This window comes from Kryptolebias marmoratus, linkage group LG1, assembly GCF_001649575.2.
Source record: "Kryptolebias marmoratus isolate JLee-2015 linkage group LG1, ASM164957v2, whole genome shotgun sequence".
Taxonomy (NCBI): Eukaryota; Metazoa; Chordata; class Actinopteri; order Cyprinodontiformes; family Rivulidae; genus Kryptolebias; species Kryptolebias marmoratus.
Genome location: NC_051430.1, coordinates 6,802,487 through 6,827,219, shown reverse-complemented (window position 1 = coordinate 6,827,219; position 24,733 = coordinate 6,802,487). Strand labels below are relative to the sequence as shown.

At 38.3% G+C, this 24,733-nt stretch overlaps 1 protein-coding gene across 4 annotated transcripts in view; it reads left to right on the top strand.

The window, feature by feature from the left end:
* ppp3cca (protein phosphatase 3, catalytic subunit, gamma isozyme, a) overlaps positions 1-24,733 on the top strand; it is a 56,971-nt gene that overhangs the window by 23,958 nt on the left and 8,280 nt on the right. For all 4 annotated transcript variants that reach the window (XR_001809031.3, XM_017433979.3, XM_017433978.3 and 1 more), the window contains exons 3-12: positions 5,090-5,214; positions 14,936-15,047; positions 17,773-17,918; positions 18,090-18,229; positions 19,579-19,656; positions 19,745-19,839; positions 21,496-21,621; positions 22,201-22,278; positions 22,905-22,989; positions 23,712-23,809. Coding sequence is in view for 3 of the 4 variants with exons in the window: in XM_017433979.3 (XP_017289468.1) it covers positions 5,090-5,214; positions 14,936-15,047; positions 17,773-17,918; positions 18,090-18,229; positions 19,579-19,656; positions 19,745-19,839; positions 21,496-21,621; positions 22,201-22,278; positions 22,905-22,989; positions 23,712-23,809 (1,083 nt within the window). In the remaining variant the exon portion in view is untranslated. The remainder of the gene's footprint in view (positions 1-5,089; positions 5,215-14,935; positions 15,048-17,772; positions 17,919-18,089; positions 18,230-19,578; positions 19,657-19,744; positions 19,840-21,495; positions 21,622-22,200; positions 22,279-22,904; positions 22,990-23,711; positions 23,810-24,733) is intronic.

Below are 24,733 nucleotides of genomic sequence, written 5' to 3'. Positions count from 1 at the left end.
TTTTTACACATATAAGAAAATACACTATTTTTCTTAATATCTATTGAATATGAAGTCACCGATTAGGTCCAAACTCCGACAATTTAATTTTTAGTGAAGCGTGTTTTTTAACTAATTTGAGAGCTCGAAATAGGACCTTATTTTAAAAATTTGTATTTCATAAAATATCTGTTTCAAAGGCACAGAATGTTCAAAAACACAAAGAAGAGATATGTTTCTTCACAAAACAGTGTTTAAAAAATATTTAAAAAGTATATATAGTATTTTTTCTATGCATTGAAAAGAGCCATTTTTGGTCTTATTAACTTGCTGAATTTGAGGCGCATTTGCCCCCAAAACACACGGCTGGATACCATGGCAACCACTTAATATTATCCCAAAATATTTTGGAAAAGATTTACACTAGCCAAGTACTATTCACACACCCAGTTTCATTAAAATCCTTGAGATGCCACTTTCCATGTTTTTTGCAATATGACTGATTTTCTCTGTCAGCTGCTCTTAAGACCTGCAGCCAGGTACATTTGGAAGAGGAACAGCTCATCAATGGGTTGCAAGGTATACCTCTGGTAAGAGAAAAAGCAGACACAATTTAAAAAAAAAAATGCAAGCAGCAATGTCAGGAGATAACATTCTTGTATAATTCTAAATGTTTACATATAAAAAGTTTATGTATAGTGAGAAGTTTATTAAATATAAACTTTTTAAAGTTTTTTTTTTAAGTTTTTTAAAGTAAAAAGTTTATTAAATGTAAACTTTTTACATGTAGTAAAAGGTTTATTTCCTTTATTCTTACGGCATAAACAATGTGTACTGGGGAAGCTGCAAATACTAACCGTGTGCGTTGCTCTGACAGCAGTTCCTGCTTCGTTCCTTCCTGCAGCAGCTCTGGCTCTTGATGAGCAAATCATTTTATGGACAGAAGGTTCAATGAGCCTCCAAAACACCATGAAATGATGATAACTTGCAATTCTGTTGGTACATTGTAGATTATTTTCAGTAATTCACTAACAAAAGTGGATAAAGTAACCAAAACTTTACATTCAAGAATAGAACTTCTTTAAAGTGGAGAAAAAAAACACTAACAAAGTTTTGTCAAGAAAATCTTTTTGAAACTAATGCAGTAGGTTGTATTAGTTATTGTATTTTATGTTAGAAGCAATGCAAATACTTCCAGTAACATTATATAGTTTATTTTATTTTCACTTGATCCCCATATGGTACATCAGGTTCATCAAATGAAATGGCAGATATGTTGGGGATCTTTATTAGTGAGTGCAGTTGTCATTTCATTACATTATTAGTTTTCTCTTTTCACCAGTTCTGTTTCTGAAAGTGAGTCGTCTGCTTTGTGATGATAATCACATTTTCGGGAAACCGTTTCTACTCGAGTGGCTCACATAACCGGAGTGTAATGTTTCAGTGAATAATAATCCTTTTATTGAATGTCAAACTGTCACCAGTCACAGTCACAGTCACACAAATAGATTTTTTTCTTTTTAATCTCTGCTATTCTCTGTAATACTAACAGAAAGATGTCTTCCATTTCTTCTCTTTTAAGCACCCCCCCTCATCGTATGCACATCATATATAAACAGATTTAGAACAACTCAATGCTGAATGTCCTGCTCAGATCTAGCTGTGAGAGCAGGGATTTCCCACCTGGACTGTTTTTACTCTAACAGTATTTGGGCCATTCTGTGAAAGTGGGACCTTAATGTGTGACGGAGTTAAAAACTTCAAAATGACACTTAATTTCATTGTTCTCTAGTGAATGTCATCCTTGTTGACTACATTTTTAGGATCTAATATTGGCAGAGGTCGTAAACCTTTCTGTTCCATATGTGACAAAACCATCACGGCTCAATGAGAAACAAAATGGACACAAAAATCTTTTGCGATGTTTTAAACAAATGTCACCATTTGAGAATGGTTGTTTTTAAGAAAATCTCCAGGAACGTTGGCGACCTGGGCTTTCATCTATTGGTGAACTGCTGCAAAATAAATAAATAAATCTGATCTGTATGTCACACAGCTGGGCACAACAGCTGTGTGCTGAACCCATATTTCAACTGCGAATTTTGTGAAGATAAAGACATACACAGGACACGAGAAAAACCAACTGCAACACTAAATTCAAGCACAGTTATTGTATTTATTTATGTTTACTCACATTTTTTACGTCTTTAAATTTCTCATCTGGTGTAAATACTATTGTAGTATTTTTAAAACATCTTTCAGAGGAATACTAGTGAAGTATTTTAGATGAGAAACTTGATTTGAAAAAAAAAAGACTTTAATTGTTGGGTAATTATCAAGTAAAGTGTCAATAGCCAAAACATTCCCACTTTTAGAGAATGACCCATTTCTAAAGTGACTCTTTCTGCACTGGCTGACCAGTAAAGAGTCCCACAAAGAGTTCTGCAAAGATGAGTGGGCCAAAATTCCTCCACAGCGCTGTAAAAGACTCATTGCCAGTTAAGTTAAGCAAACGCTTGATTACAGTTGTTGCTGCTAAGGGTGGTCCAACCAATTATTAGGTTTAGGGGGCAATCCCTTTTTACACACAGAGCCTTGTAGGTTTGGATGTTTTTCCTCCCTTAATAATAAAGACCTTTATTTAAAAACTGCATTTTGTGTTGACTTGTGTTATCTTTGCCTAATATTTAAATTTGTTTGATGATCAGAAACATTTAAATGTGACAAACATGCAAAAGAATAAGAAGTCAGGAAGACCATTGTATTTCATTTCAACCTGCAAGTACAATAATAAAGTGAAGTGAAGTGAAATTTATTTATATAGCACTTTTCCACAACAAGGGGACTCAAAGTGCTTTACAACACAGAAACAACAATCAGATACATAATCAAATACAGATAAAAACATATCAAACATAAAAACATCATAATCAAATATAGAGATACAGAAGTAAAAACATCAATCATGTAAAATCTAAATGAAATATAAGATAATCTAAATAAAATCATGAAACTAAACACATCTAAACATGAGCTAAGACAGTCAAAATAGTAGTTAAAACAATCTAAATGAAATCATGATAACGTTAAAGCTGAACTAAACAACAATTAAGAATCTAACAATCTAACAATATCTAAAAATGAGCTAAGACAAACTAAACTAAGCTAAATGTACAGGAAGGCTAAATAAGCTAACATAAACTGAAACATGATAATACTAAACTAAAGGTACAACATGACTAATTAATAGTACCAGTGGCCCTCTAAACAGCCAACATAAGACTTACTAAGATAATTAGACTAAGGTAGTAAAGAAGAGGAGGGAGGAAGTGAGATGACAGAGATGACTCAGAAACAGCGGAAAGTGTGTGTGTGTTTGTGGAGATGGTGGAAGATGATGTGGTGTGTGTTGTATGAGTGTGTGCTTGTGTGTTTGTAGAGAAGTCCATGAATGACGTCACAGAGGCCATTGTCTTTGATAATTTTGGAATGTTATCAGCCAGCCCAAAGCAGATCCACAGATGTCCTCAGGCAAGGGAGTGAGCAGAGCATCTTGTTTACATAAAATCCGGGGAGAAATTGAAGATAGCTAGCCAAGGCCAGCGAAGGGAGCCAGAATTCACAAAACAATAATTGTTTTGGTCAGGCCAGCATTGTGTTTTCCATCTGCCTTAATAAGTCTTGCTGATACTTCTCAATGGCGAATTCAAACAGCCAAATTCCAGGTCCATTTCGCCTGATTCGAGCAAGCAACCTTCTCCAAGCTGTAACCCATATCATTCATGAGTCCCGGAACCGCAATTCAGTCTGCAGTCCTGTAAAAGGATCACATCCAAATTGCGATTCAACTCCCGTAACCACACAGTTTTATTGTTGACCGCCGAACCCATCAAATGAATTTGACGATCAGTCAGGTAACTGCCTAATCCAAACAGCAGAAATCCTGTTATCAAAAACCCAAATATATAAAGATCTTCCACGTCTTCCAGAGACAAAATCATCAGACAAACAATATTCCATTTCCTCCAGGAATCCATTGTGTCCCATCTGGGAATGGTAAATGGTAAATGATGATTTCTACAATGCAGAAATCCAAACTAGATCATCCCAATTTAGTGACAAATCAATTTGTTCATTCAAAGGGTCCTGGATGATCCTGGATGTAGGTTTTGTAAAGCTCCAGTTGTTTAACTTTGTTCCAGTAGGATTAAGGATCTGAACTTTACCTTTTGTTTCCATAATATCATCGATCAGGGATCATAAACAACATCTGCTGAAGGGCCACGTGTTTTAGGTTATGAGTTGTGCAACAATAATGCCCAAAGGGAAACACTAAAAGCATTACGTTAACAGCTAACTTATCTGGTTACTTCTGCTCCAACCATAAAACAACATCTGGTTGAATTCATAGTTTGAAAAGACACCTAATGTTGTCTAAACTGTATATAAATATTTAGGCTAAAACCGGAGTATATTTGGTCTAAAAGTTAACGTTTGGCAGGTCTTTAACCTTGTCACAGACGTTTGCATTTAGCTTATGTGGAACTTGATCTCAGACCTCGTGCTTGTTGGTGGTTCCTCCATCCTACTGAGCTCAGTTTCGTGTCATCACACTGCTGTGAGCAAGCACTCCGATTGGCTAAGGCACTGCCACAAACCCCATATTTGAGCTGTGCTAAAACTGATCTTTGTATCAAATTGTGTGAAACGTAACTGAATCCTTTGCAGTCTGGATGTGACCCTGGGGCCACCATTTGACAATCCTTGTCATTAAGTATAACCCACCTGAGTTTCTGAAGAGCTTGCTCCCTGGTCTTAACATACTGCAACATTAATTTTTTTCCCCAATTCAATGTTTTTCTTTATGTGCAGACAAACTTGTAAATCCTGAAGACTCATACAAATACGTAATAACACATCCAAATCCACAATCTTCAGATCTGTCTGCTTTTAAGAACGTAGTCTTTTTTTTTTTTTTCTTTAATTTTCTAATGAAGGGTTTGTTGCTACCTGCAGACACTGTGTTTAGAAATGTAGAACGTTTCTTTGCTGAAAACAAACAAAGTTCGTCTTTGCACAGTTAAATGCATGTGTATTTGTCTCTTGGCAGTATGTGGTGATGTCCATGGACAGTTCTTTGACCTTATGAAGTTGTTTGAAGTGGGTGGATCACCCAGCAACACGCGGTATCTCTTCCTTGGTGACTACGTTGATCGAGGATATTTCAGTATTGAGGTAAGCTCCTGGAGTATTCAAGCTCTTCCACCCGTTAGATATTTAATCTGATCTGACATAAAATTCACTGGGTCGTGTTGTGGAACTGGGGCTAACATTATAATGTACACAAAACCCATTACACAGAAACTAACCAGGTGTGAATGAAGAGTTCATACCTGTTTGTAAGTCAGTAAACTGAACAGAAGATAAATTAGCAACCTTTATGTGGATTAATGTAACTGTGAGTTGGCCTGTAGTTTTTATGTTCAGTTTTTTGCATTTAAAAACAGAAAAATTTAAATCCTGTAGACTTTTGCCTTTTCTATTACCGTATTTTCCAGACTATAAGACATACTTAAAAACTTTCAATTTTCTCAAAAAACGACAGTGCACCCTTTAATCTGGAGTGCCTTTTATATGTAAGAAGTTGTAATGTTTTAGTACAACTTTGGTAAACTACAAAGCCGGACCTCTTCAGACTGAAGTACGCCGGAGTATGTGGGGGCCTTTACGTCTGAGTTTTATTCAACAGAGTCTTTCTCTTTGTCACTCTCCCATGACTGATTTATGTCAGCAATAATAGCATAAAACATCCATGGGGGTGAATACTTTTTATAAGCAGTGTAAGTATGGCAAAAATGCTCCACATCTGCCTGTCTTCATTTCAAAAGTGTTCTCTAGCAGATTAAATCCTAAATGTGGGGGTGGCTGCTAAGGTGGGTACAAAGCGGGCTGATGTAGATGGAGGTCGAACATAAAATAATATGCACTGCCTAGAATACAGTTTTGTGGGCCATGCACATGAAAAAAAAGCCATGATTTCCAAAAACGCGTCCACACTGGTCACTCCTTCGCAAGCAGTCTGACTTCAGTTTTGCCACAGTGCTAAATCGCCAACTAGTGTCAAACAGTCGCAGCCCAGTGAGCTCCAGGCTTGGATGAAGTCAGAACCAAAACGGGGCAAAGTAACTCAGCGGGGTCGACGTGGGGGGCTTTGAACGCTACGCATCCAGAGCCTGCGGCCAGCTGGTCACAGAGACATCACATCTTGGTACCTCAAAGCTAGCTCATCTTTTCATGTTGCTGCGCTCTTACCACTTCCCTTTGTGACTTGTAGACTGACAGAGGCAGGCTGACTTAACCCCCCCACCCACCCACCNACCGTATAACATCACTAAATCACATGACTGCCACAAAACCATCTTACCTTTTCATGTGTCAATCATTATTGGTTGCTAATGCCCCCATGCCACCTTGGTCCTTTCAGAAGTCACAGCGAGATGCCCAGAAGGTTTCTCAGGCCCGGCTTGAAGTCTTTTGTGAAAGGGGCTTATAACTCAATTGCTGCAACTGTGCTTTTTTAATATAACTGTGCTTATCTAATATGTAGAGCTTGTTGACCAAATGGGTTTTCTCATTTAAATCCAATTTTAGTGTCACCGCTAAAGGGCACTGTACATACAAGCTTATTTTAACAGCTACAAAAAGCCAGAGGATTCAAACAGAAAGCTGCTTAGTGACCACACAAAAATGGACTCCAGTTCTTTTATAAAGCTCCCTGGCTGAAGATGTGAGGCTGTCGTGTTCAGATTTGTGACAGTTCAAGTGGTGCCCCAATTTGATAACTAAAAGAGGTATGTTTTTATCAAGATTTTGCTTTCAAAATAATTTAAAGATTTGTTTTTTCCAGTTGATTATTCCATTAAAGTGTTTAAAATGTCAAACAATATTGGTTGAACTAGACGTGAGTCCACGTAGTGAGTGTTTTTTTAGTAACAGGTCTAAAAGGACATACTGTAGCTATGATGGCGAAGAAAAACGAGGTGGAAGATTTTGATTTAATTTTTTTGTTTGAATTTTAAAGATAAAGTCTAAATTTCAAAATTAAGGTCAAAATATTATTTTGAGAATTAAATCAAAATGTTTGTAAAACAGCTGAAATGTTAGAGGAAAAGTTGAAATACTGCTTTAAGACGTAGCCCAAGGAACAAACCTTATATTGTGCTCCTGAACCCGTCTGTATTACTTCAATTTTTTTTTTTTTTAATATTATTGTTGCCGAGGGTTATGGGTGCACTTTAACTGGATAAACTACAAAATAACAATGCAAAGTGTTTTCCTGAACCACTCTGAGATTGGGTCTTTAGTCCTCTCATGGCAGAGTTCAGTTCAATGTATTTATATTTTATCAATTCACAACAAAAGTAATCTCAGTCCATTTAAATCAGATTAAAATTACAGTCAAGTCAATGCATTTGTATTACAATTCAGTCACATACAGTACATTATGAAATGACAATTAGTAGAAAAGTTGTCTATCTAAGGAAGCCAGCAGATTGCATCAAATCTTCCCTTTGGTGCACTCATCCATTTACACACTTACTCATACTGTGCGTTTTCTACAACACCAATTCTAAGTTGAGACTTTGTGTAAAATGTCAAATAAAAACAGAATGCAATGATTGGCAAATCTCATAAACCCATAGTCTATTCACAATGGAACGTAGTAAACACATCAAATATTGAAACTAAGAACTTGTACTATTTTTTTTGGGGTGGGGGGGGCAGTAATTTTGACTGATGGCAGTGACACATCTTAAAAAAATATAAAACAGAGGCAACAAAAGGCTGTAAAAGTAAGTGGTATGAATGAGAAACAACTGGAGCAGCATTTTGCAACTAAGTAGGTTTATTTGCATCAGGTCAATAAGTAGACTTGGTATAAAAATAGCATTTTAGAGAGGCTGAATATCGTACAAGTAAAAATGGTTAGAGGTTCATCAGTCTGTAAAAAACTGTTTTTAAAAATAGTGGAACAATTTCAGATTAATGTTCCTGAATGGAAAATTGAAAGAATTTGAATATCCCATCATCTACAGTTCATAATATCATTTAAAGGTTTCAAGAAACTGGAGAAATCTCTGAGCTCAGAGGACAAAAGACTGAGAGTCAGTATTAGATGTCTGTGATCTTTGGACGCTCAGGGGCCACTGCATTAAAACCAGGTCTGATTCTGTTCTGGACATCACTGCATGGACTCAGGGACACTTCCACAGATCATTGTCTGTAAACACAGTTCACTGAGCCACAAATGCTGCTTAAAGCTCTATCAGGCAAAGAAGAGATATCTGAACACCATCCAGAAACTCTGCTGCCTTCTCTGAACCAGAGCTCATTTAAAATGGACTGAAGGAAAGGGGAAAACTGTTCTGTGGTCAGAAGAATCAAAATTTGAAATTCTTTTTGGAAACCATGAATGCCACGTCCTCTTTTCTGAGGAGGTGAGGGACCATACAGCCTGTTATCAGTGCACAGTTCCAAAGCCTGCCTCTCTGATGGTATGGAGGTGCATCAGTGCATATGGCATGGGCAGCTCATACATCTGGAAAGGCACCATCAATGCAGAAAAGTATAAACAGGCTTTAGAACATCTGCTCCCATCCATATGATGTCTTTTTCAGGAAGGCCTTGCATATTTCTGTAAGATGATATTAAACCACAAACTGCCTCATTTTCAACAACATGGCTTCATAGTAGAAGAGTCCAGCTGCTGAACTGACCTGTCTGCAGTCCAGACCTCTCACCAATAGAAAACATCTGGCACACAGACCCATGACTATTGAACAGCTAGAATCCTCCATCAGACCAGAATGGGACAGCATTCCTCCAAAACCTCCAGCAGCTGCTCTCCTCAGATCTTAGATGTTTACAGGCTGATTTAAAAGAAGAGGAGAGGCTTCACAGAGGGAAACATGGACCTGAGACAACTTTTTTAAAGATGTGTCGCTGAGTAAAAGTCTAAATTACTTAATAATAATTAAAACATTGAACAATATCTTAGTTTAAATGTTTATTATGTTAACTATAAAATATGGTTTATGAGATTTGCAAGTCATTCCATTCTGTTTTATTTACATTTTATACAACTTTCCAACTTTTTTTGGAATTGGGGTTGCACTATTTACTTCACACTCTGTGGACAACACTGTTATGTTCTCACTCATGCACCAATAAGCATATTGGGGGAAGCGAGGGAATTACTGTCTTGCCCAAGGCACACTGCAGAGCCTGGGGATTGAACTGCTAACCCTCCAATTAGACAATGACCTCCCTACCATTGGGTCAAAGCCACCCCTTAAACATTTTCATTGTTTGCAGGAAAACCAGACAGTAAATGATAATGGTGGTGTTGAGTTTACTCTGGAATCGTTATGATAGCATTTTGACCACCTTACAGGGTTGTTTTTGGTCGATCACTGGATTGTATGTTGACTTTGGTGAACAGTGAGACAAGAAAAAAAAAATGAAACTGCACTAGAAATGAGAGCTTTATGTATTCATTAAAGACCTCACAGTAACTGATCCCCCACTATTTTTTTCACGAGAAAGGCAACTCTTAAAATGCTCTCAACACAAGAGGTGGCCAAACTCATTTGATCTGTCCAATTTATCAGTATCACTAGAGCTTCTCCACCTGCAGTGTCTGGTGGACGCTGTATTTTTACACAGTCTTCTGTCAGCACTGAGTCAGAGCTAACGTAACATAAAAATCTTTATGAATATTCATTATGCAGTCAACATAAAGACAAATCTGGTGACTGGATCAGGGCAGTAGTTTCATTTTATTTGTTGACAATTCTTGCATTCCTATTTCTAGTTAGATTTTCATAGAGTAGTTGCTTGATGTGCAATCATCAACTTAGAAACATTAAAGACAGAGATACTAAAAAAGGGATGGACAACTATTTTGCTCAATGGGCCTCATACGGCACTGGGACTGGGACGGCCCAACTAACAGGCTAAACTCAATTTCGCCAAACATAACTTTGATAGCTATCAATATGATTTTCATGAGCTCCTAAGAGTAGAATTTGTAATTTGACAATAAAATCCTGAACCAGTCATGCTAAGAGTTTAAACTTTATATATTTAAGGTAAAATATTAACATTCACAAAACATTGTGTACTATTTCAAACATTAGCAACAAATTAACAATAGAAAATAAGAGTTTTTGTGTATTTTCTTCCAGTGAAAACAAAAGAGCAAATTTTTGTTGGTTATTGTTAAAAACTCTACATTTTTTATCAGTCTGTGCTTATATGACTAATTCAAATCTCTCACAAACTTGAATACAATCAGAGAAACTGAGCCGCTAGCACTCACACAGAAGGCCGCTGAAGTAAACATCCACTCGCTTTCAAAATAAAAGCACTTCGTATGCCGGTTTCAAAATCAAAGCAGACGTTTTGGTTGGGTGTGGCCTGACAGAGACCACGTCAGATGCACACGTGTGTACTAAGATATGCTATGATAGTAGAGAGTTTTAAAATGTGACAGTGATGTACTTTTAACCAAGGTAAATTACAATTAAGAAACTCAAGGACCCAACCTTTTAGCCCTAAAGGTTTAAGGCTTTTGTGATTCTTTGTGATTCTTTCTTTTTTTTATCCAAGTCCTTTTCAGAAATTGGATAAGTAATCTAAAAGGCCTGATAAACCTCTTTAAAATATTCCAATATTCTGTTTTTTACTCATTGGGTACTCTTTCTCCTAATGTTTCTGAATTCCATCTAGTGTTCATCGATTGTTGGAGGGTGGTACGGCAGAATAGTGGTTAGAGCTGTCGCCTCACAGCGAGAAGGTCGCAGGTTTTCCTCCCGGCCTTTCTGTGTGGAGTTTACAGGTTCTCTCCGTGCACATGTGGGGTTTCCTCCCACAGACCAGCAGCATGCACATTAGGTTCAGTGGGAACTCTAAATTGTCTCTAGATGAAAGTGAGACCAGTTATTTGTCTGTGTGAATCAGTGTTTTCTTACATCAGAAGATAGTGTTATAATGGCATGATGCTGATGAATATTGGTATTAAAATTTTATCAAATTCAGTGTTGAATGGCATTGGTTAAAAATAACACTTTTCAATATATAGACAAATTTGTCAGCATTAGGTATCCTTTGTATGCCATGAATTGTTCTGTATTTACAGTTAATTTCAGATGTTTGTTGTTTAATCTCTGGATGCCTATTTTTCATTAGAGAAATTGACTCCAATGGGACATTTGCGTCCATTTATGTTTGAACTTGTTTAGATGTTGATTAATTTCAGCAGTTCATCTGTCATTATGTTTAAGTTCAGAAAATGCTGCTTTTAGTTTATGTTTATGTGAAGCTGGTCACATTTTGAAGAATTCTATCCATTATGGAAATAGCACATTGCGAATGGAAATTACTTACTGACGCTCTCGATTGGTCATTCTCAGAAAAAAGTTGTGTTGCTTTAGTATTAAATCATGTCATCTCCATAAAATTTGTGCCATCTGCATATAAGAGGAAGTAGCTGTGTCTTCTTTACTGATTTAAAATTACTGCAACATAAAAAAGCTAAAAGGTCACAGTGTGCATCAAATTGCTCTGGCTTACTGGGCTGAAAATTGTCTTTATTTCCAAAGCCTCATACTTTGCTAACATGTGCACACATGCATGTGTTACTAAAGGAGAAAAGATATGCAGATGTGGTTACCCAGACAACAAAGTGTCACCATTGCCTTTTAAAGCAGAAATTGACTAAAGTCTAAAATGCAGGCCATGTAAGCACTCTGTTTTTGTCTGCAGCCTTTTGGATCCAAGAAAGCACATTTGTACAACCTCTCCTAGCTTTCAGCCCTGCCCCTAATCACACACACACTCTGGATAAAGTGTGTACATATATGTATCAACCTCTATGTTCGTGAATAGGTCTAAAGTGCAGGTAGCCTTGTGTCTGCCTCACAAAGCTCAGTGTTTCTCGTAATGATGGAAGTGAATAAGACAAGCTGGTTGTAGTGCCTCCATTCTTTTTTATGAACGTTGATAGTTCTGTGAGTACACACCTGCTGGCTCTTGTTTCCTTGGTATCTTGTTCCCGCGACTTAATAGCAGGCCTTGGTAGGTGTTGCATGCTAAAGGAGTGGGCTGAGAGTGGCGGCTATTGTACAGTGCCTCATCTGAGCGGCAAGGAGAGTATTGGCTCATTTGGACTTGAAATACTGGTCTGCTCTTTATATTATAAGAGCCTTTAGTGTGGCCAAAAGACAACCATATTTTCCGGTCTATAAGGCGCACCTAAAAGCCTTCAATTTTCTCAAACATAGGCGGTGCGCCTTATGTGTGCACTGAATTCCAAAATCTGTCCCTGACACAGGGACGTACGATAATGTGTACAATACCGGTACTTACGCTGGCAGCAATAAACCAATCAGAGAACATTATGTAATATAATACTAACTCAGAGTTTGCCATTATTCCGGGAGGATTAAAAAAAGAACTCCAACCGCTGGACGTTGGTGTAAACAGCTCGTTTAAAGTGAAGTTGCGAGTGGCGTGGGAGCAATGGATGACCGACGGCGAACGGTTTACTAAGACGGGGGTAGCACTGGGTGAGTTACACCATCATATGTGAATGGATTGTGGATGCCTGGGCTAAGGTATCTGCTTTAACTGTTGTCAGAGCTTTTGCGAAAGCCGGCATCATTGCTGAACAGCCCTCTGGCAACGAGACTGTCTCCGACAATGATGAGAGGGTACCTAGCATGTTTGATGGCGAAATTGCCCAGCTGTTCAATTCAGACACAGAAGATGAGGACTTTGATGGATTTGTGGAAGAAGAATGATAAAAAATAATGTGAGTGTATTGTTACATAGTAGAATAAAGTTCAACAAAACTCACCATTTTGCTTCCGTGACCTTTTTTTTTTGTAGACCGTATGTTTCAGCATGCGCCTTATAATCCGGTGCGCCTTATGTATGGGTTAAGTACAGAAATGGATGTGGTAATTGAGACTGTGCCTTATAATCCGGTGCGACTTATGGTGTAGAAAATACAGTACATGGTGGAGCTTCTGATGTGATTTGAGAAAGAGAGACAATTTTTCTGTTACATCGATAAAGTTCATCATGCATGTGATAAGCTCAGAGCCTCTGGTGGGCCAACATAATTTACAAAGAACATTTGAAATTAGAGATGACGCAAGTGCTGTACCAACAATAAAGCACATCTAAAACAGTACTGACAAAAATCTATGAATTAGTATTTAACATGAGGCAAAAGGAACATTTAAACAGTTTAAAGTTCTACTGCTGCTTTCCCTCTCATTGGCTGATGTTGGTTTTTGGTTGGGGTAATAAATAAATGAAAAGTTTAACCCTCCGGAAGCGCTCATAATTGAACAGAGGAAGAGAAGCCCTTGTAGCTTCAGGTCAATTTGACCAGAAGGCCACGGGAGGGTTAACACGAATGGAGGTCAGTGTCAGTCAGAGGCAAAGCAGGTCTTTAGGTGGTATATGTGTTTGTGTGTGTGAAAGTGTCCAGCTTGTTTTTTGTCAGATGACTAAACATTATTCAGTACCATCAGAATGAAGTAGAGCACAAATCTGTCTGGAGCTGGAGTCATTTCACATCTGCTTTCATCATTGTAAAGAGACACCATAAAATGAGCCAGGCAAAGCTTACCAACAGGTCCCATTGTTGCAGCTGGTTGGGTCCACACTGGTATGTTTTTGTGTTTGTGAGACTCATACAGCTAGACCCAAATGGGAGGCTTTTTTTTTCTTTCTTTCATTTCCAGATTAGACTTTTATCAGCTTTTCCCATTCTGATGTGACAAATGCCTTCGGCAGACACTTTTGCTTGATCCTTCACAGACATTCAGTTAAGAGATTTTTGTAAAAACTGAAACTACCTCCTTTCTTTGTATTTTATTATGTGTGCTGGTGTTTCCAGAAGCGCCTTTAACATGAGTCTGAGTATAAAGAAATGTAGCAACTTTTGGGGATTTCTTTTCCACTAATGAGGTTCCAGTTCTGAGCCAGATCTGGTGCTAGAGATGGTTCTGAATTGGTTCTTTAACAACAGAATTAAATTGGTTTTCCACAGCCCGAGAGCCAATATGCCACAATAAACGTCTCTTCAGTTAAATGATTGACTTGTAAAAATAGAGAGTAAAAAATGAATGCAGCGAAATATAGTGAAATCCTGGAGGACAATTTGATGCTGTACAGTCTCTCCATTTCACCTGCTGAAGCTTGGACCTCTTTCAGAGAGCTCACAGGTGTCTTGGTGGTCTCTCTCACTGTTCTTCTTCACACTCAGTTTGTGAGGACAGCCTGCTCTTGGTAGATTTGCACGTCTCATATTCCTTCCATTTCCTGATGATGGATTTAACAGAAGTCATGGGAATGTTTAGGGCCTTGGAAATCCTTCTGTCTCCACCCTCTAACTTGTACTTTATTTTTTCTCAAAGTCGAATTAGGAAAATCACTTTATATGGGGTGAATATTTATGCAATTCTTTGTTTTTACATTGCATAGTTATATTTAATTGGTATGACATTGTAGAAATTTGAAGTTTTTTATTTTTATTTTTTTGTCATAAAGGCCAACCTATTTTGACTATGACTGATTTGTAACATATGGTAATATAAGATTAAATCATCCAAGAGGGTAAATACTTTTTTTATAAGCACTGTACATATGCTAGAGTATCAGATATGTAAAGAGACAATGTTGAGATGTTATTTTCTTACAACCCTGTATCTCATTATGTCATAAAATTAAGAGGTACATACGCAATAGTGTGATAAGGTATACATTTTCAGTGATTCTCCGGTTCCAGCATCCCTGTATTTGCTGTTTCTCATTGTGTAGTTACTTTTCTATCATCATCACACTTAGCTAACATTTAGATTTTCACCATCTTTTCTTCCAGTGTGTTCTCTACCTCTGGTCGCTCAAGATCAACCACCCTACAACTCTCTTCCTCCTGCGTGGGAACCATGAGTGCCGGCACCTCACAGAGTATTTCACCTTCAAACAGGAATGTAAGTGCGGTGCTTTGCAGCTGTATGAAGGCCAAGAAATCTAATGTGCTCCTACGCTCCACACCACTTCAGAGCAGCCTGTTAGTGTGTTTTCAGACAAAGTCTGGGCAGAGGAGTGCCACATACAATAACTAATCTTACTTAAAATGACAAGCTTCCTACAAGTGGGACAAACTCATCACGGTGTTTGAATGCAGGCTGAAGTTCTGTCAGAAGACGTGGCAGTTTGTCAGCACGAAAGACTCCACAGAAGAGACAATTTTCCTTTCCATGTAACAGATGAACTGCTGGAGGATGAAGAGCAGCCAAGCATGCTGTTGATGCTTTTCAGACACTTGCACACACATACACTGACTTCAATCTGTGGCAGCTGTTTGTGTGAGTCTGTGCTGATGTGTGTGTGTCTGCTTGAAGCAGGTGTAGAGGTATCAGTATGCAAACTCAGAAACAATAAAACAACTGACAGCAAAGACAGCTTGTCAGAGTGTTTGACTCCCAGGTGGAATGGGATGTTTGTTGCTTGACAGTCTTCATTATTTCAATACAGCCTCCTTAATTTTGGATGCAAAAGTTGTGTGTTGTGCTTAATTGGATGCAATAAATTGGTGATTCAAAATAAATTGGTGTAATTCAACAGCACCCACGGAGTGGTAACGCAACGGGCTGCGATTGTTAGTGACTAGTTGGTGAACGGCAGTCACAAGGGAGTCTCCCCAGAATGTCTTGAAATGTTCACAGAGGTCTGAATTGCTCAAGAAGTCTTTTAACACGTTCTCAGAATACTCGCAGAGTCGTCATTGGCGTCTTAAAAACCTGCCTTAAGAGCACCAGAGCTGTGCTTTCACACCTGCAAACAAAAATAAGCCGGTATTTTCAAAAACTGGCCGAGTAAAATGCAGTCACACAGCTCACTTGGTCACAAACACTCAGAATTGTCCTTATTTTATCACAATTTAGAGTCACGTACTAGTCTCCAACAGTTGCTGGCCGTTACTGTTGCAATTCTGATAATAAGACTCTAGACTGCGATCACTTTGTCTTAGATTGTGCCGCCACTTTTAGAGACAGAGCGACTAAATTCACCCACAAAGTATTTCTTCCTCATCATCATTTATTGAACAGAAATCTTGGAGCAGAACAGAACAGAACTATATCTCACCTTTTCCTCTCGTAGTGATGGCAAAAAAAAGTTGTGAACTACCTGTGTCTGCTCAGCAAGCAACGTGTAGTCACTCTTGTTTGTTCCTAACTTGTCTCGAACCTTTGAACTATTGGTTCTTTGTTTTTAAGAAGCGTTTTGCCCGTCTTGCGACATGGGTTTGTGTAGTTCAGAGATTCTCTATCTTGTTTTATTGACTTAAAGATCTACGTCTTCCCACAAGAAACACTCAGTTTATGTAGTGAAAATGCTGTTAAAAAAGGGGGGGAATATTCACATTTATGCATTGTTCTCCCAACCACAAACATTTACCATCAAATATTTGTGAAGAGCAACAGCAGCCTAACAAACTACACAGAAGCAGATGCACTGATGACCTGAAATAACTAAGGTGAGAAGAACTTCAGCACATCCAGCCATGTATAAAGATATGCTATTCCATACATTTATGAAAGAACAAGAGTTCAGGTGAATAGTGACTCAGATATGTCTTATCAGCAGTGCAGTCAAGATAGAAAAGTATAAAAATGTGCTGAAGTTGATGTATAGCTTCCCATTGCAAAGTATGAAATCAAAGATAAAAAGGTTATCCTGAACAATATCAAATGGTGCAGTTTGAAAGTGTTTACTCCAGGGGTTTTTCAGATGTGTTTTTATGCAATTCTGAAATGTGGGTCAACGCTCAATGTAAACAGAGCACGCTGAATCTACTAAGACCAAGTGGAAGCTTGACTCATGTTTCTACATTAGGTTGGCCGCAGTCTGTGTAGACAGACAAATATGGCGGAACTGGACAAGTGTAGTCTCAGAGAAGCTGTTCAAGTGGACGTGTAAAAGTGAAGCTGCTGCTGAAATACAAAAGAAAAGAGAAAGATTGAGTAAGACAACTCTCAAGATTAAATATCTGGGATCAAGCAGGGCGGTGGAGCGCCATAAAGGTAGAGCTCGGTGTTTAAACACACATAGCTTTTGTGAAACTTCTTCTAGATAGAAATGTTTACCTTTTCAACTCACCCTATCTTTTTATCTGCATACTGTACTTTACTCAGCAAATCTGAAATACACACTAATATCTCAAAATCATCAGACTTCTCCATCCCAAACAGCTCCTTAATGGATGTCTCCATTTTCTGTCACTGCAGCTGTTTCTGTAGTTGGCAGCCATTCACAAATTTTGCATACAAATTTTTAACTTGGATTATCGTTATCATAAGAAAATTGTGCAGTTTGTGTTTCTTACTTTGTGAATGGTTTTCGACCGGTCTTCATGCCTTTGCAATTATTTCCCTTAATGAAGGCAACTCCTACAATTTTTTCAATTAACCCCCCAGGTAATAATGTCTGAACCTCAAGGCTTAAAAGAGGTTTCATTTTAAGCACAAATCTCAAATCTACACACTCTTATTTAACCTGGCTGCAGTGTTTTAACGGTGCAATCTGACTTCCTTCTGACCTTTTTTTTTGACCTGCAGTTTTCTGTGGGAGCCACTGGACACTCACTCATGATTTCTTCTGTGGTCAGAGTAGCTTTGCTGAACCTTGTTTGTCTCTATGTTTTTGTTGTAGGTAAAATTAAGTACTCTGAACGGGTTTATGATGCGTGTATGGAAGCCTTCGACTGCCTGCCCCTCGCCGCCCTACTGAACCAACAGTTCTTGTGTGTACATGGCGGCCTCTCACCAGAAATCAACTGCTTAGATGACATAAGAAAAGTCAGTGATCTATTACCATTTATTATATAAAGCCACCGCACCGTTTTATTTTGTCATTAACATTTTTTGCTTGTATTTGAACAGTTTTTGACCTTTATTGCACTAGTTTCAAGTATACGAGGAATCAGCATAAGTCGTCCAGTTTCTGTAACAAACTTTTACGTTCAACAGCTAGACAGATTTAAAGAGCCTCCAGCATTTGGGCCGATGTGTGACCTGATTTGGGCTGACCCCGGGGAGGACTACGGCAGTGAAAAGACAAATGAACACTTCAATCATAACTCCGTCAGAGGCTGCTCGTACTTTTTCAGGTATTGGATCAAACCGCTGGCTCTACAGTCCTGTACTCTGTAGATAATTGTTGTTGTTGTTTTTTTAATTATTCTTAAAATGACCTTAAAACTTGTTTAACAAAATTGATATTGGTATAGATCATGATACAGAATAAATCAGTTTAAAAAAAATCAAAGGCTGGAGATACATTTGGATTTGATACTACATTTATTATCATCTGCTGCCAAAAGGCCAAGGCAAACAATGATGATTCTTTTGCCTCTCTGTGTGTGTGTCTGTTATGAAAATATCTCATGAATCATCGGACACATTTTAATGAAACTCTCAGAAAGTAATCATTGGCTGTACATCATCTGGTTAACCTTTGGAGTCAACCAAATTCAAGATGGCTGCCACTGCCAAATGACCTTAAAAACACAAAACGGTTATAACTAAGTCAGTTTTACAGATATGGACCTAAAGTTTGGTGTGGTAGTAGCTGAGACTAATCCCTAACACATTCTGGGTGCTAACAGCTGTGGTAACTATTTAGAGTCACTTCTGTCTGTCTGCTAGCAAGTATCTGAGATGCATTCATAACATATACTCCAAGTGCTACTCATTGCACAATAGTTTTGCTTAAAACTTTAGCTTTTACTGTTGGAATCATCCCTGCTTGTCTGTCAGCAAAAAGTCCTATGGCCCACTGGACAGATTTTATATAAACTTTCAGAAAGTAATCAACAACAAGATGAGGCACCTATTTGGAGCAAAGATTCAGAGGAGTGTCATGTGATTAAAATTGTACATTTATTTTGTGGCCTTCACATTTCACAAGAGAAAAAAAACAATTAATACAAAAAAGTTCTAAAATGTTTTGCTGTGTTGTCCCAAGGCGGCCGTAAAAGCATCTCTGTATTTTCTGCTTTAACCTGCAAAAATACTGTCAACTCAGTATGAATGAAACTGTATAAAAGCATACAAATAACACCAAGTTGTGCCTAAACTCACAAGGTAATGACAGGTGGGATTGATATGTTCATTTAGTTTCAATTTTAGGACTTTTGTTTAGTGAATCATTTAATAGATAAAACCCTTCTAGTACGGAATAACTTAGGACAAACATCATTTTAGTGGTCGTCATAGTAAAATTATTCATCTTGGGGTTGTGATCATTTGTCTACACTCAGCTAATGTTCCTTGGATTAGTATCCTAACTTATTTTCCCTTTATTCCATTTAAGGAAATAAATCTATTCCCTTAAAACCACCAACAGTCAGTTGGTAATTTGCATTAAGTGGCCTCAGAGCTGTTCTGATAGTTTGATTTTGAGTAAGCTTAGATATAATAGGCCTGCCCTCTTTATTTTTTATTTTTTTGTTTGCAGTTATTCAGCAGTTTGCGACTTCTTGGTAAATAATAACTTGCTATCAGTAATAAGAGCCCATGAAGCACAAGACGCTGGGTAAGTCGTAAGTTGTATCTAAAATTAGTATCAAGTATATGACAGTATAGAAACAGCATAACCAGGCTTTGTCTCTGTGGCTGTACAGGTATCGGATGTATAGGAAAAGCCAGACCACAGGCTTCCCTTCTTTAATCACAATCTTTTCAGCTCCTAACTACCTAGATGTCTACAACAACAAAGGTTTTTGTCTTCGTTTATCCCTTGTATGTTTTTTTTTGTGTTGTTAAGATGTAGTTCTCTTTTAAACATGCGCTCAGTATCTTGCTATGGGCTGAGATCTTGGCCCACGTGGTCCTCAGAAGCTCCTGGTTTTATACACAAGCCATGATTGGCTGGCAGCATGACACTGATGTCCAGAGGAAGTAAATCCTAGGTGTATAAGCCAGGGCCTGTGTCACTGAGTTATTCTAAAACCTCTCTTTGCTTTTACCCTACAGCAACTCAGTACCTTGGTGCTTAGCTTAACAGTCCACAGACAGAGCTGGCAACTCAGTTGTTGGGTGCCATTTCCTGCACAAGTCGTGATTGTTTCCCTAGTGGCTTCATCACAGTGCCCAACTTTGAATGCTCAACTCTATTGACTAAGCTGCCACCACACAGAAAGCCAACAAGTCACAAAAGTCAACAAACAGTTGTCACCAAGCAGTCACATCACATCCACTGCTTTACTAAAGATGTTTCAGAGCTAAAGTTAGTTCCTAACTGGATCTTTTAAAAAAAACTGAGAACCAGTTTGGTTTTTCTCAGCCAGAGAGCCAGCTCAGAGTTACATCATTACATCACATTAAACATCTCTTCTGATAAACCACTGACCCTCCCCCTGTTGTATTCTGAGAGGATGCTGGAGCAGAGAGACACTTTATCTGCATAAATAACAGGATTTATCCTGTTTTCCTGTAAACAAGTGTCTTAATATCACCAGTCCATTTTGTAAATGCTTGTTTTGAACCACAGTTGCCATTTGTGATGCTCTGCCAGCCTCCAGCTCCTGACAAAAGTGGCTCTTTCCTCTGATCCAGGAAAGAGCTGAAGCTAAATTAGCACCATTTTTTTTCCTCTGTGCCACAGCTTACATTGACAGAAACAGAAAGATCCGGCGCTATTGGTCTGGTTTTAGCACTGACACCATTTAGTGGGAAAAAAAAACACAAAGAAAGCCACCACAATGTATCAGACTGCTGTTACACCCATTGACTACACTGCCACCGCACAGTAAGTGGCAGAACCAAGAAAAGCTCATTTTAACTGGACACTGCAGCTATGGTTTCCCCAGCCCTCCAACACTGGGGTCAACCCCCTGCTATGACTCTGTATCTGTGGCTGCAAGAGCTCAACTCTGGAAACCCATGTAGTGTGTCCTGCCCACCTGCGTGAGCTTGGACCATGTGCAGGCAGTGTCTCCTTCTAGTCCAGGTGGCTTCCGTTACAGCTTATAGGGCGACATTGGGAGTTTGTATATCCTTGTAGTGAGATACAGAGCAAAAGCTTGATGATAGTTTAAGACTGCAACTGTAATCTCGGTTTTGTAATATCACAAGTGAGGTATCTCACACTTTCTTGCTTGAAGCAATGGAGAGGTTTATTTATTAGTATATTTCAGTGATGCAGTGCCCGCCTCATGCATGCAGAGGATATTCCTTCTCAGGGCATCAGCGTCACAGCTGTCAGCCAACCATGGCTGGCGTAGTGGAAATGGAAGCTTCTGAGGCCTACACAAAGGAGCACACCCCACAGAGAGATACCTCATTCATGCTAATGAAGAAGCAAGGCTACAGATGTAGATTAAGTTCTTGTATTTCTCCTCACAATCTCTCTCCTGACTCTTGTCCATTCCAGCTGCTGTATTAAAATATGAAAACAATGTGATGAACATCCGACAGTTCAACTGCTCCCCTCACCCTTACTGGTTGCCCAACTTCATGGATGTCTTCACGTGGTCTTTGCCTTTTGTTGGAGAGAAAGGTGGGTTCGTAGATGAGGAAACTCTTAGGGACTTTGTGTTGAGATGTCTCTTTTAAAATGTATAATATTGGGAAATGAATTAAAGACAAGCAGTTCCTGTGTAAGTCTTCCTCACTGCTTATTGAAAAACAAACCACAAACCAAAGATGAAGACAAGTTGACATGCTTGTCTACATGAAACTATACAGCAAAACATATATGTTTTTGTTCGTTTGAACCTCGGTTCAACAGATGCAAGTACATTAGAAAAGATTTCAATGACTTCACTGACCCAACTTTATTGTATTTAGAGAACTGAAACAATCATTTGATGTGGAAAAACATTAAAAAATTATTGGTAGAGAGGAACTCAAGATGCTGACTGTTAGTTTTTCAAACAATTATCTATACCAATTTTTGTTCAGTGCAAGATTTAACAGCTTTCTTTAAGAATGTTTATGTGAGAAAATGCCACAGTTTGTCCTGTTTTGGCAACTTCGTATTTTGGAAACTTCACTAATATATATATATATATATATATATGAATATATATATATATATATATATATGAATATGTAAGTTTTTCTTGTCTTTGCACAGTGACAGAGATGCTGGTGAATGTGCTGAACATTTGCTCTGACGACGAGCTCATGTCAGAAATTGACGATCTGTACGAAGGTAATTTTAAAAAGACTTAAATTACAGCTATTACAGCCGGAGAATCGAGCATAAAAGTCCTTTGATTTTGGTCAGGATGTATACAGCTCTGTGATTACTTTGTTTGGCATTGACTGGAGTAATCACAGCTTCTTAAAGCCCTTGCTGTAAAATGTTTCTGAATAAAATGTTTTCAGATGCTTATATGTGACATGTTGACAGACTGAATGTGAACACTGACTGAGCTGCTTTCGCCTCATGTTTTCATCTGTCAGTACATTAGCCCATAAACTGGAAGAAAATAAGTGCTTCTTAAGCTTTGACAATGACTTGCTGTTACCAAAGTATCAGTTCCCTAACATTTACAGTGGGACTTATTATTAATGTGAAATTTAGATTCCTCTATAGCGTACTGAATTTGTTAGTTTTAATTATGTTTCACTGTATGTATTCTTTTGGTTTTAATGCAACTCCAATCTAAATGAGCTCATGAGAAATTCCATTTTGACATCCTCAAAACTCAAGTTCACCTTTCAGATCTCTCACCCATTCATTATCTGGTTTGATCTCACAATAGTTTTACTCAGAGTAGTTTTATCAGGGGGAATCTTTTATTTACTGTGTCATTCACTCTATCTGTTTTCCAGGTGGGACCTCAGCGATGCGTAAGGAGGTCATCCGGAACAAGATTCGTGCTGTGGGGAAAATGGCGCGGGTCTTCTCAGTTCTCAGGTCAGATGTAGTCACTAATGCTCATCCTGGCTGCTAATAAATGGAGTATTTCACTGGGCTGCGACTGTTAGAGATTAGTTGGTGACTCAAAAATTGAGAAAATAGGCAAAGTTTCTGTTGTGGTCTCACTGAATTCTCAATATTTGTGACCAGCGAGCTGTGCGGATGTCTTTTGAGCAGCAAATTTTAGAAACTAACTCCCAGAATCTGCTATAACAACATGGCTTGGAGCCTATTAGATTACATGTAATGTGTATACTGTTTTATGTTATTTCAGATTCATGACATTGTTTATTGAATCAGATGTTTAATTTATTTGGCAAAAATCCCCTTATAAGGTAATTTTATACATTTTGATCTGTTAAATAATCATCAGCTTCATTTGGCTTAGAAAAAGAAACATATTGAAGATTAATAAATAAATATAACAGTCCAGTGTATCATGATAAGTGTGTTGACACAAATCCTAACTCTGGTAATCAGTCCTTGAAAATCTGACTTCTGCTTCTAAAATTGACACAAGTTGTTGGTGACCCACTTAGAGAACCGGGACGCAGGTTAGCAGGTTGTTTGGAGGCACTTCCAGATGCTGTGCCAGTCTGCACAAGCTAAATATTTACCAATGATTGAACTCATGACCTCTTAACTCTTGGCTGTCTGCAGAAATGTCACGCTAATGTAACGTGTGTGTGTACGGTGTTTGCCTGTGATTTGCTGGTTAGGGAGGAAAGTGAGAGTGTGCTAACGCTGAAAGGCCTGACCCCAACTGGAACTCTTCCTGTGGGAGTGTTGTCAGGAGGAAAGCAGACCTTACAGCATGGTAAGTGGTTTTTTTACCTCCTATTTCTTACCTTACCTTTACTAGTTGCCATTTAGTACCTCCTGACACCCATTTTAAACCCACTGATCTTGAATAGCATCTCTTGACGTCACGGTCCGTTCGGACCGGTGGGTTTCATGTCATTTTAGCCTGCCATGCACACCCCAGTGTTTGTAACTTTTGGTGAGTTGTAAACAGAACGAGCAGAAGGGCAGCATCTGTGTGCAGGATTGTTTGGGTAAACATTCATACAACTGAACAGACAAGAAGGTCCAATCATTGCAGATATTTCCTAAAAGAGTTACATTTTTGTAAAAAGAACACACAGTATGTTTATTCCTTATAGGTTCCTTTGTTCGTTTGTTTTGATGATGTGTAATTCTAGGTAAAAGTGAGAAACTTTCCCCTAAAATCATTAAAATGCTGTCCCATGCTTGGCAATAGGCAACTTGTTCTTTCCTAAATGTTTTTACAGTTTGGGGAGGGAAGCTTCTTATGTTTGTTCCTGCTCTGTATTTCTGACAGTCTGGTTTAATTTACAACCCTTTCACCCTCCTAAAAGCCCTCCTAACTGAAGAGAGGAAGAGAAGCCCTTGTAAGTTCGGGTCCATTTGACCCGAAGGCCACAGGAGGGTTAAAAACATTGTTCTGTTCTCCACAAACCAAGCACACAGCTTTACCGCCAGCTTCAGTAGATACTTAGAAGTCCATATCTTGGTCAAAACTCAACATTCTGTATCAGTCTTTGTGTTTTTTACCGTGTGCTGACATGATGGTAGCTCAATCACAACCTCTGTGTACCAGAGCTCCGACTCATCTTTAAAATAAAAGCAGAAGTTTTAGATTTGTGAGCAAAACAATTTATATGTGTGCCTTAAATGAAGACTAAGATTTTAATTATAAAATCTTTATCTGTGACAGAGT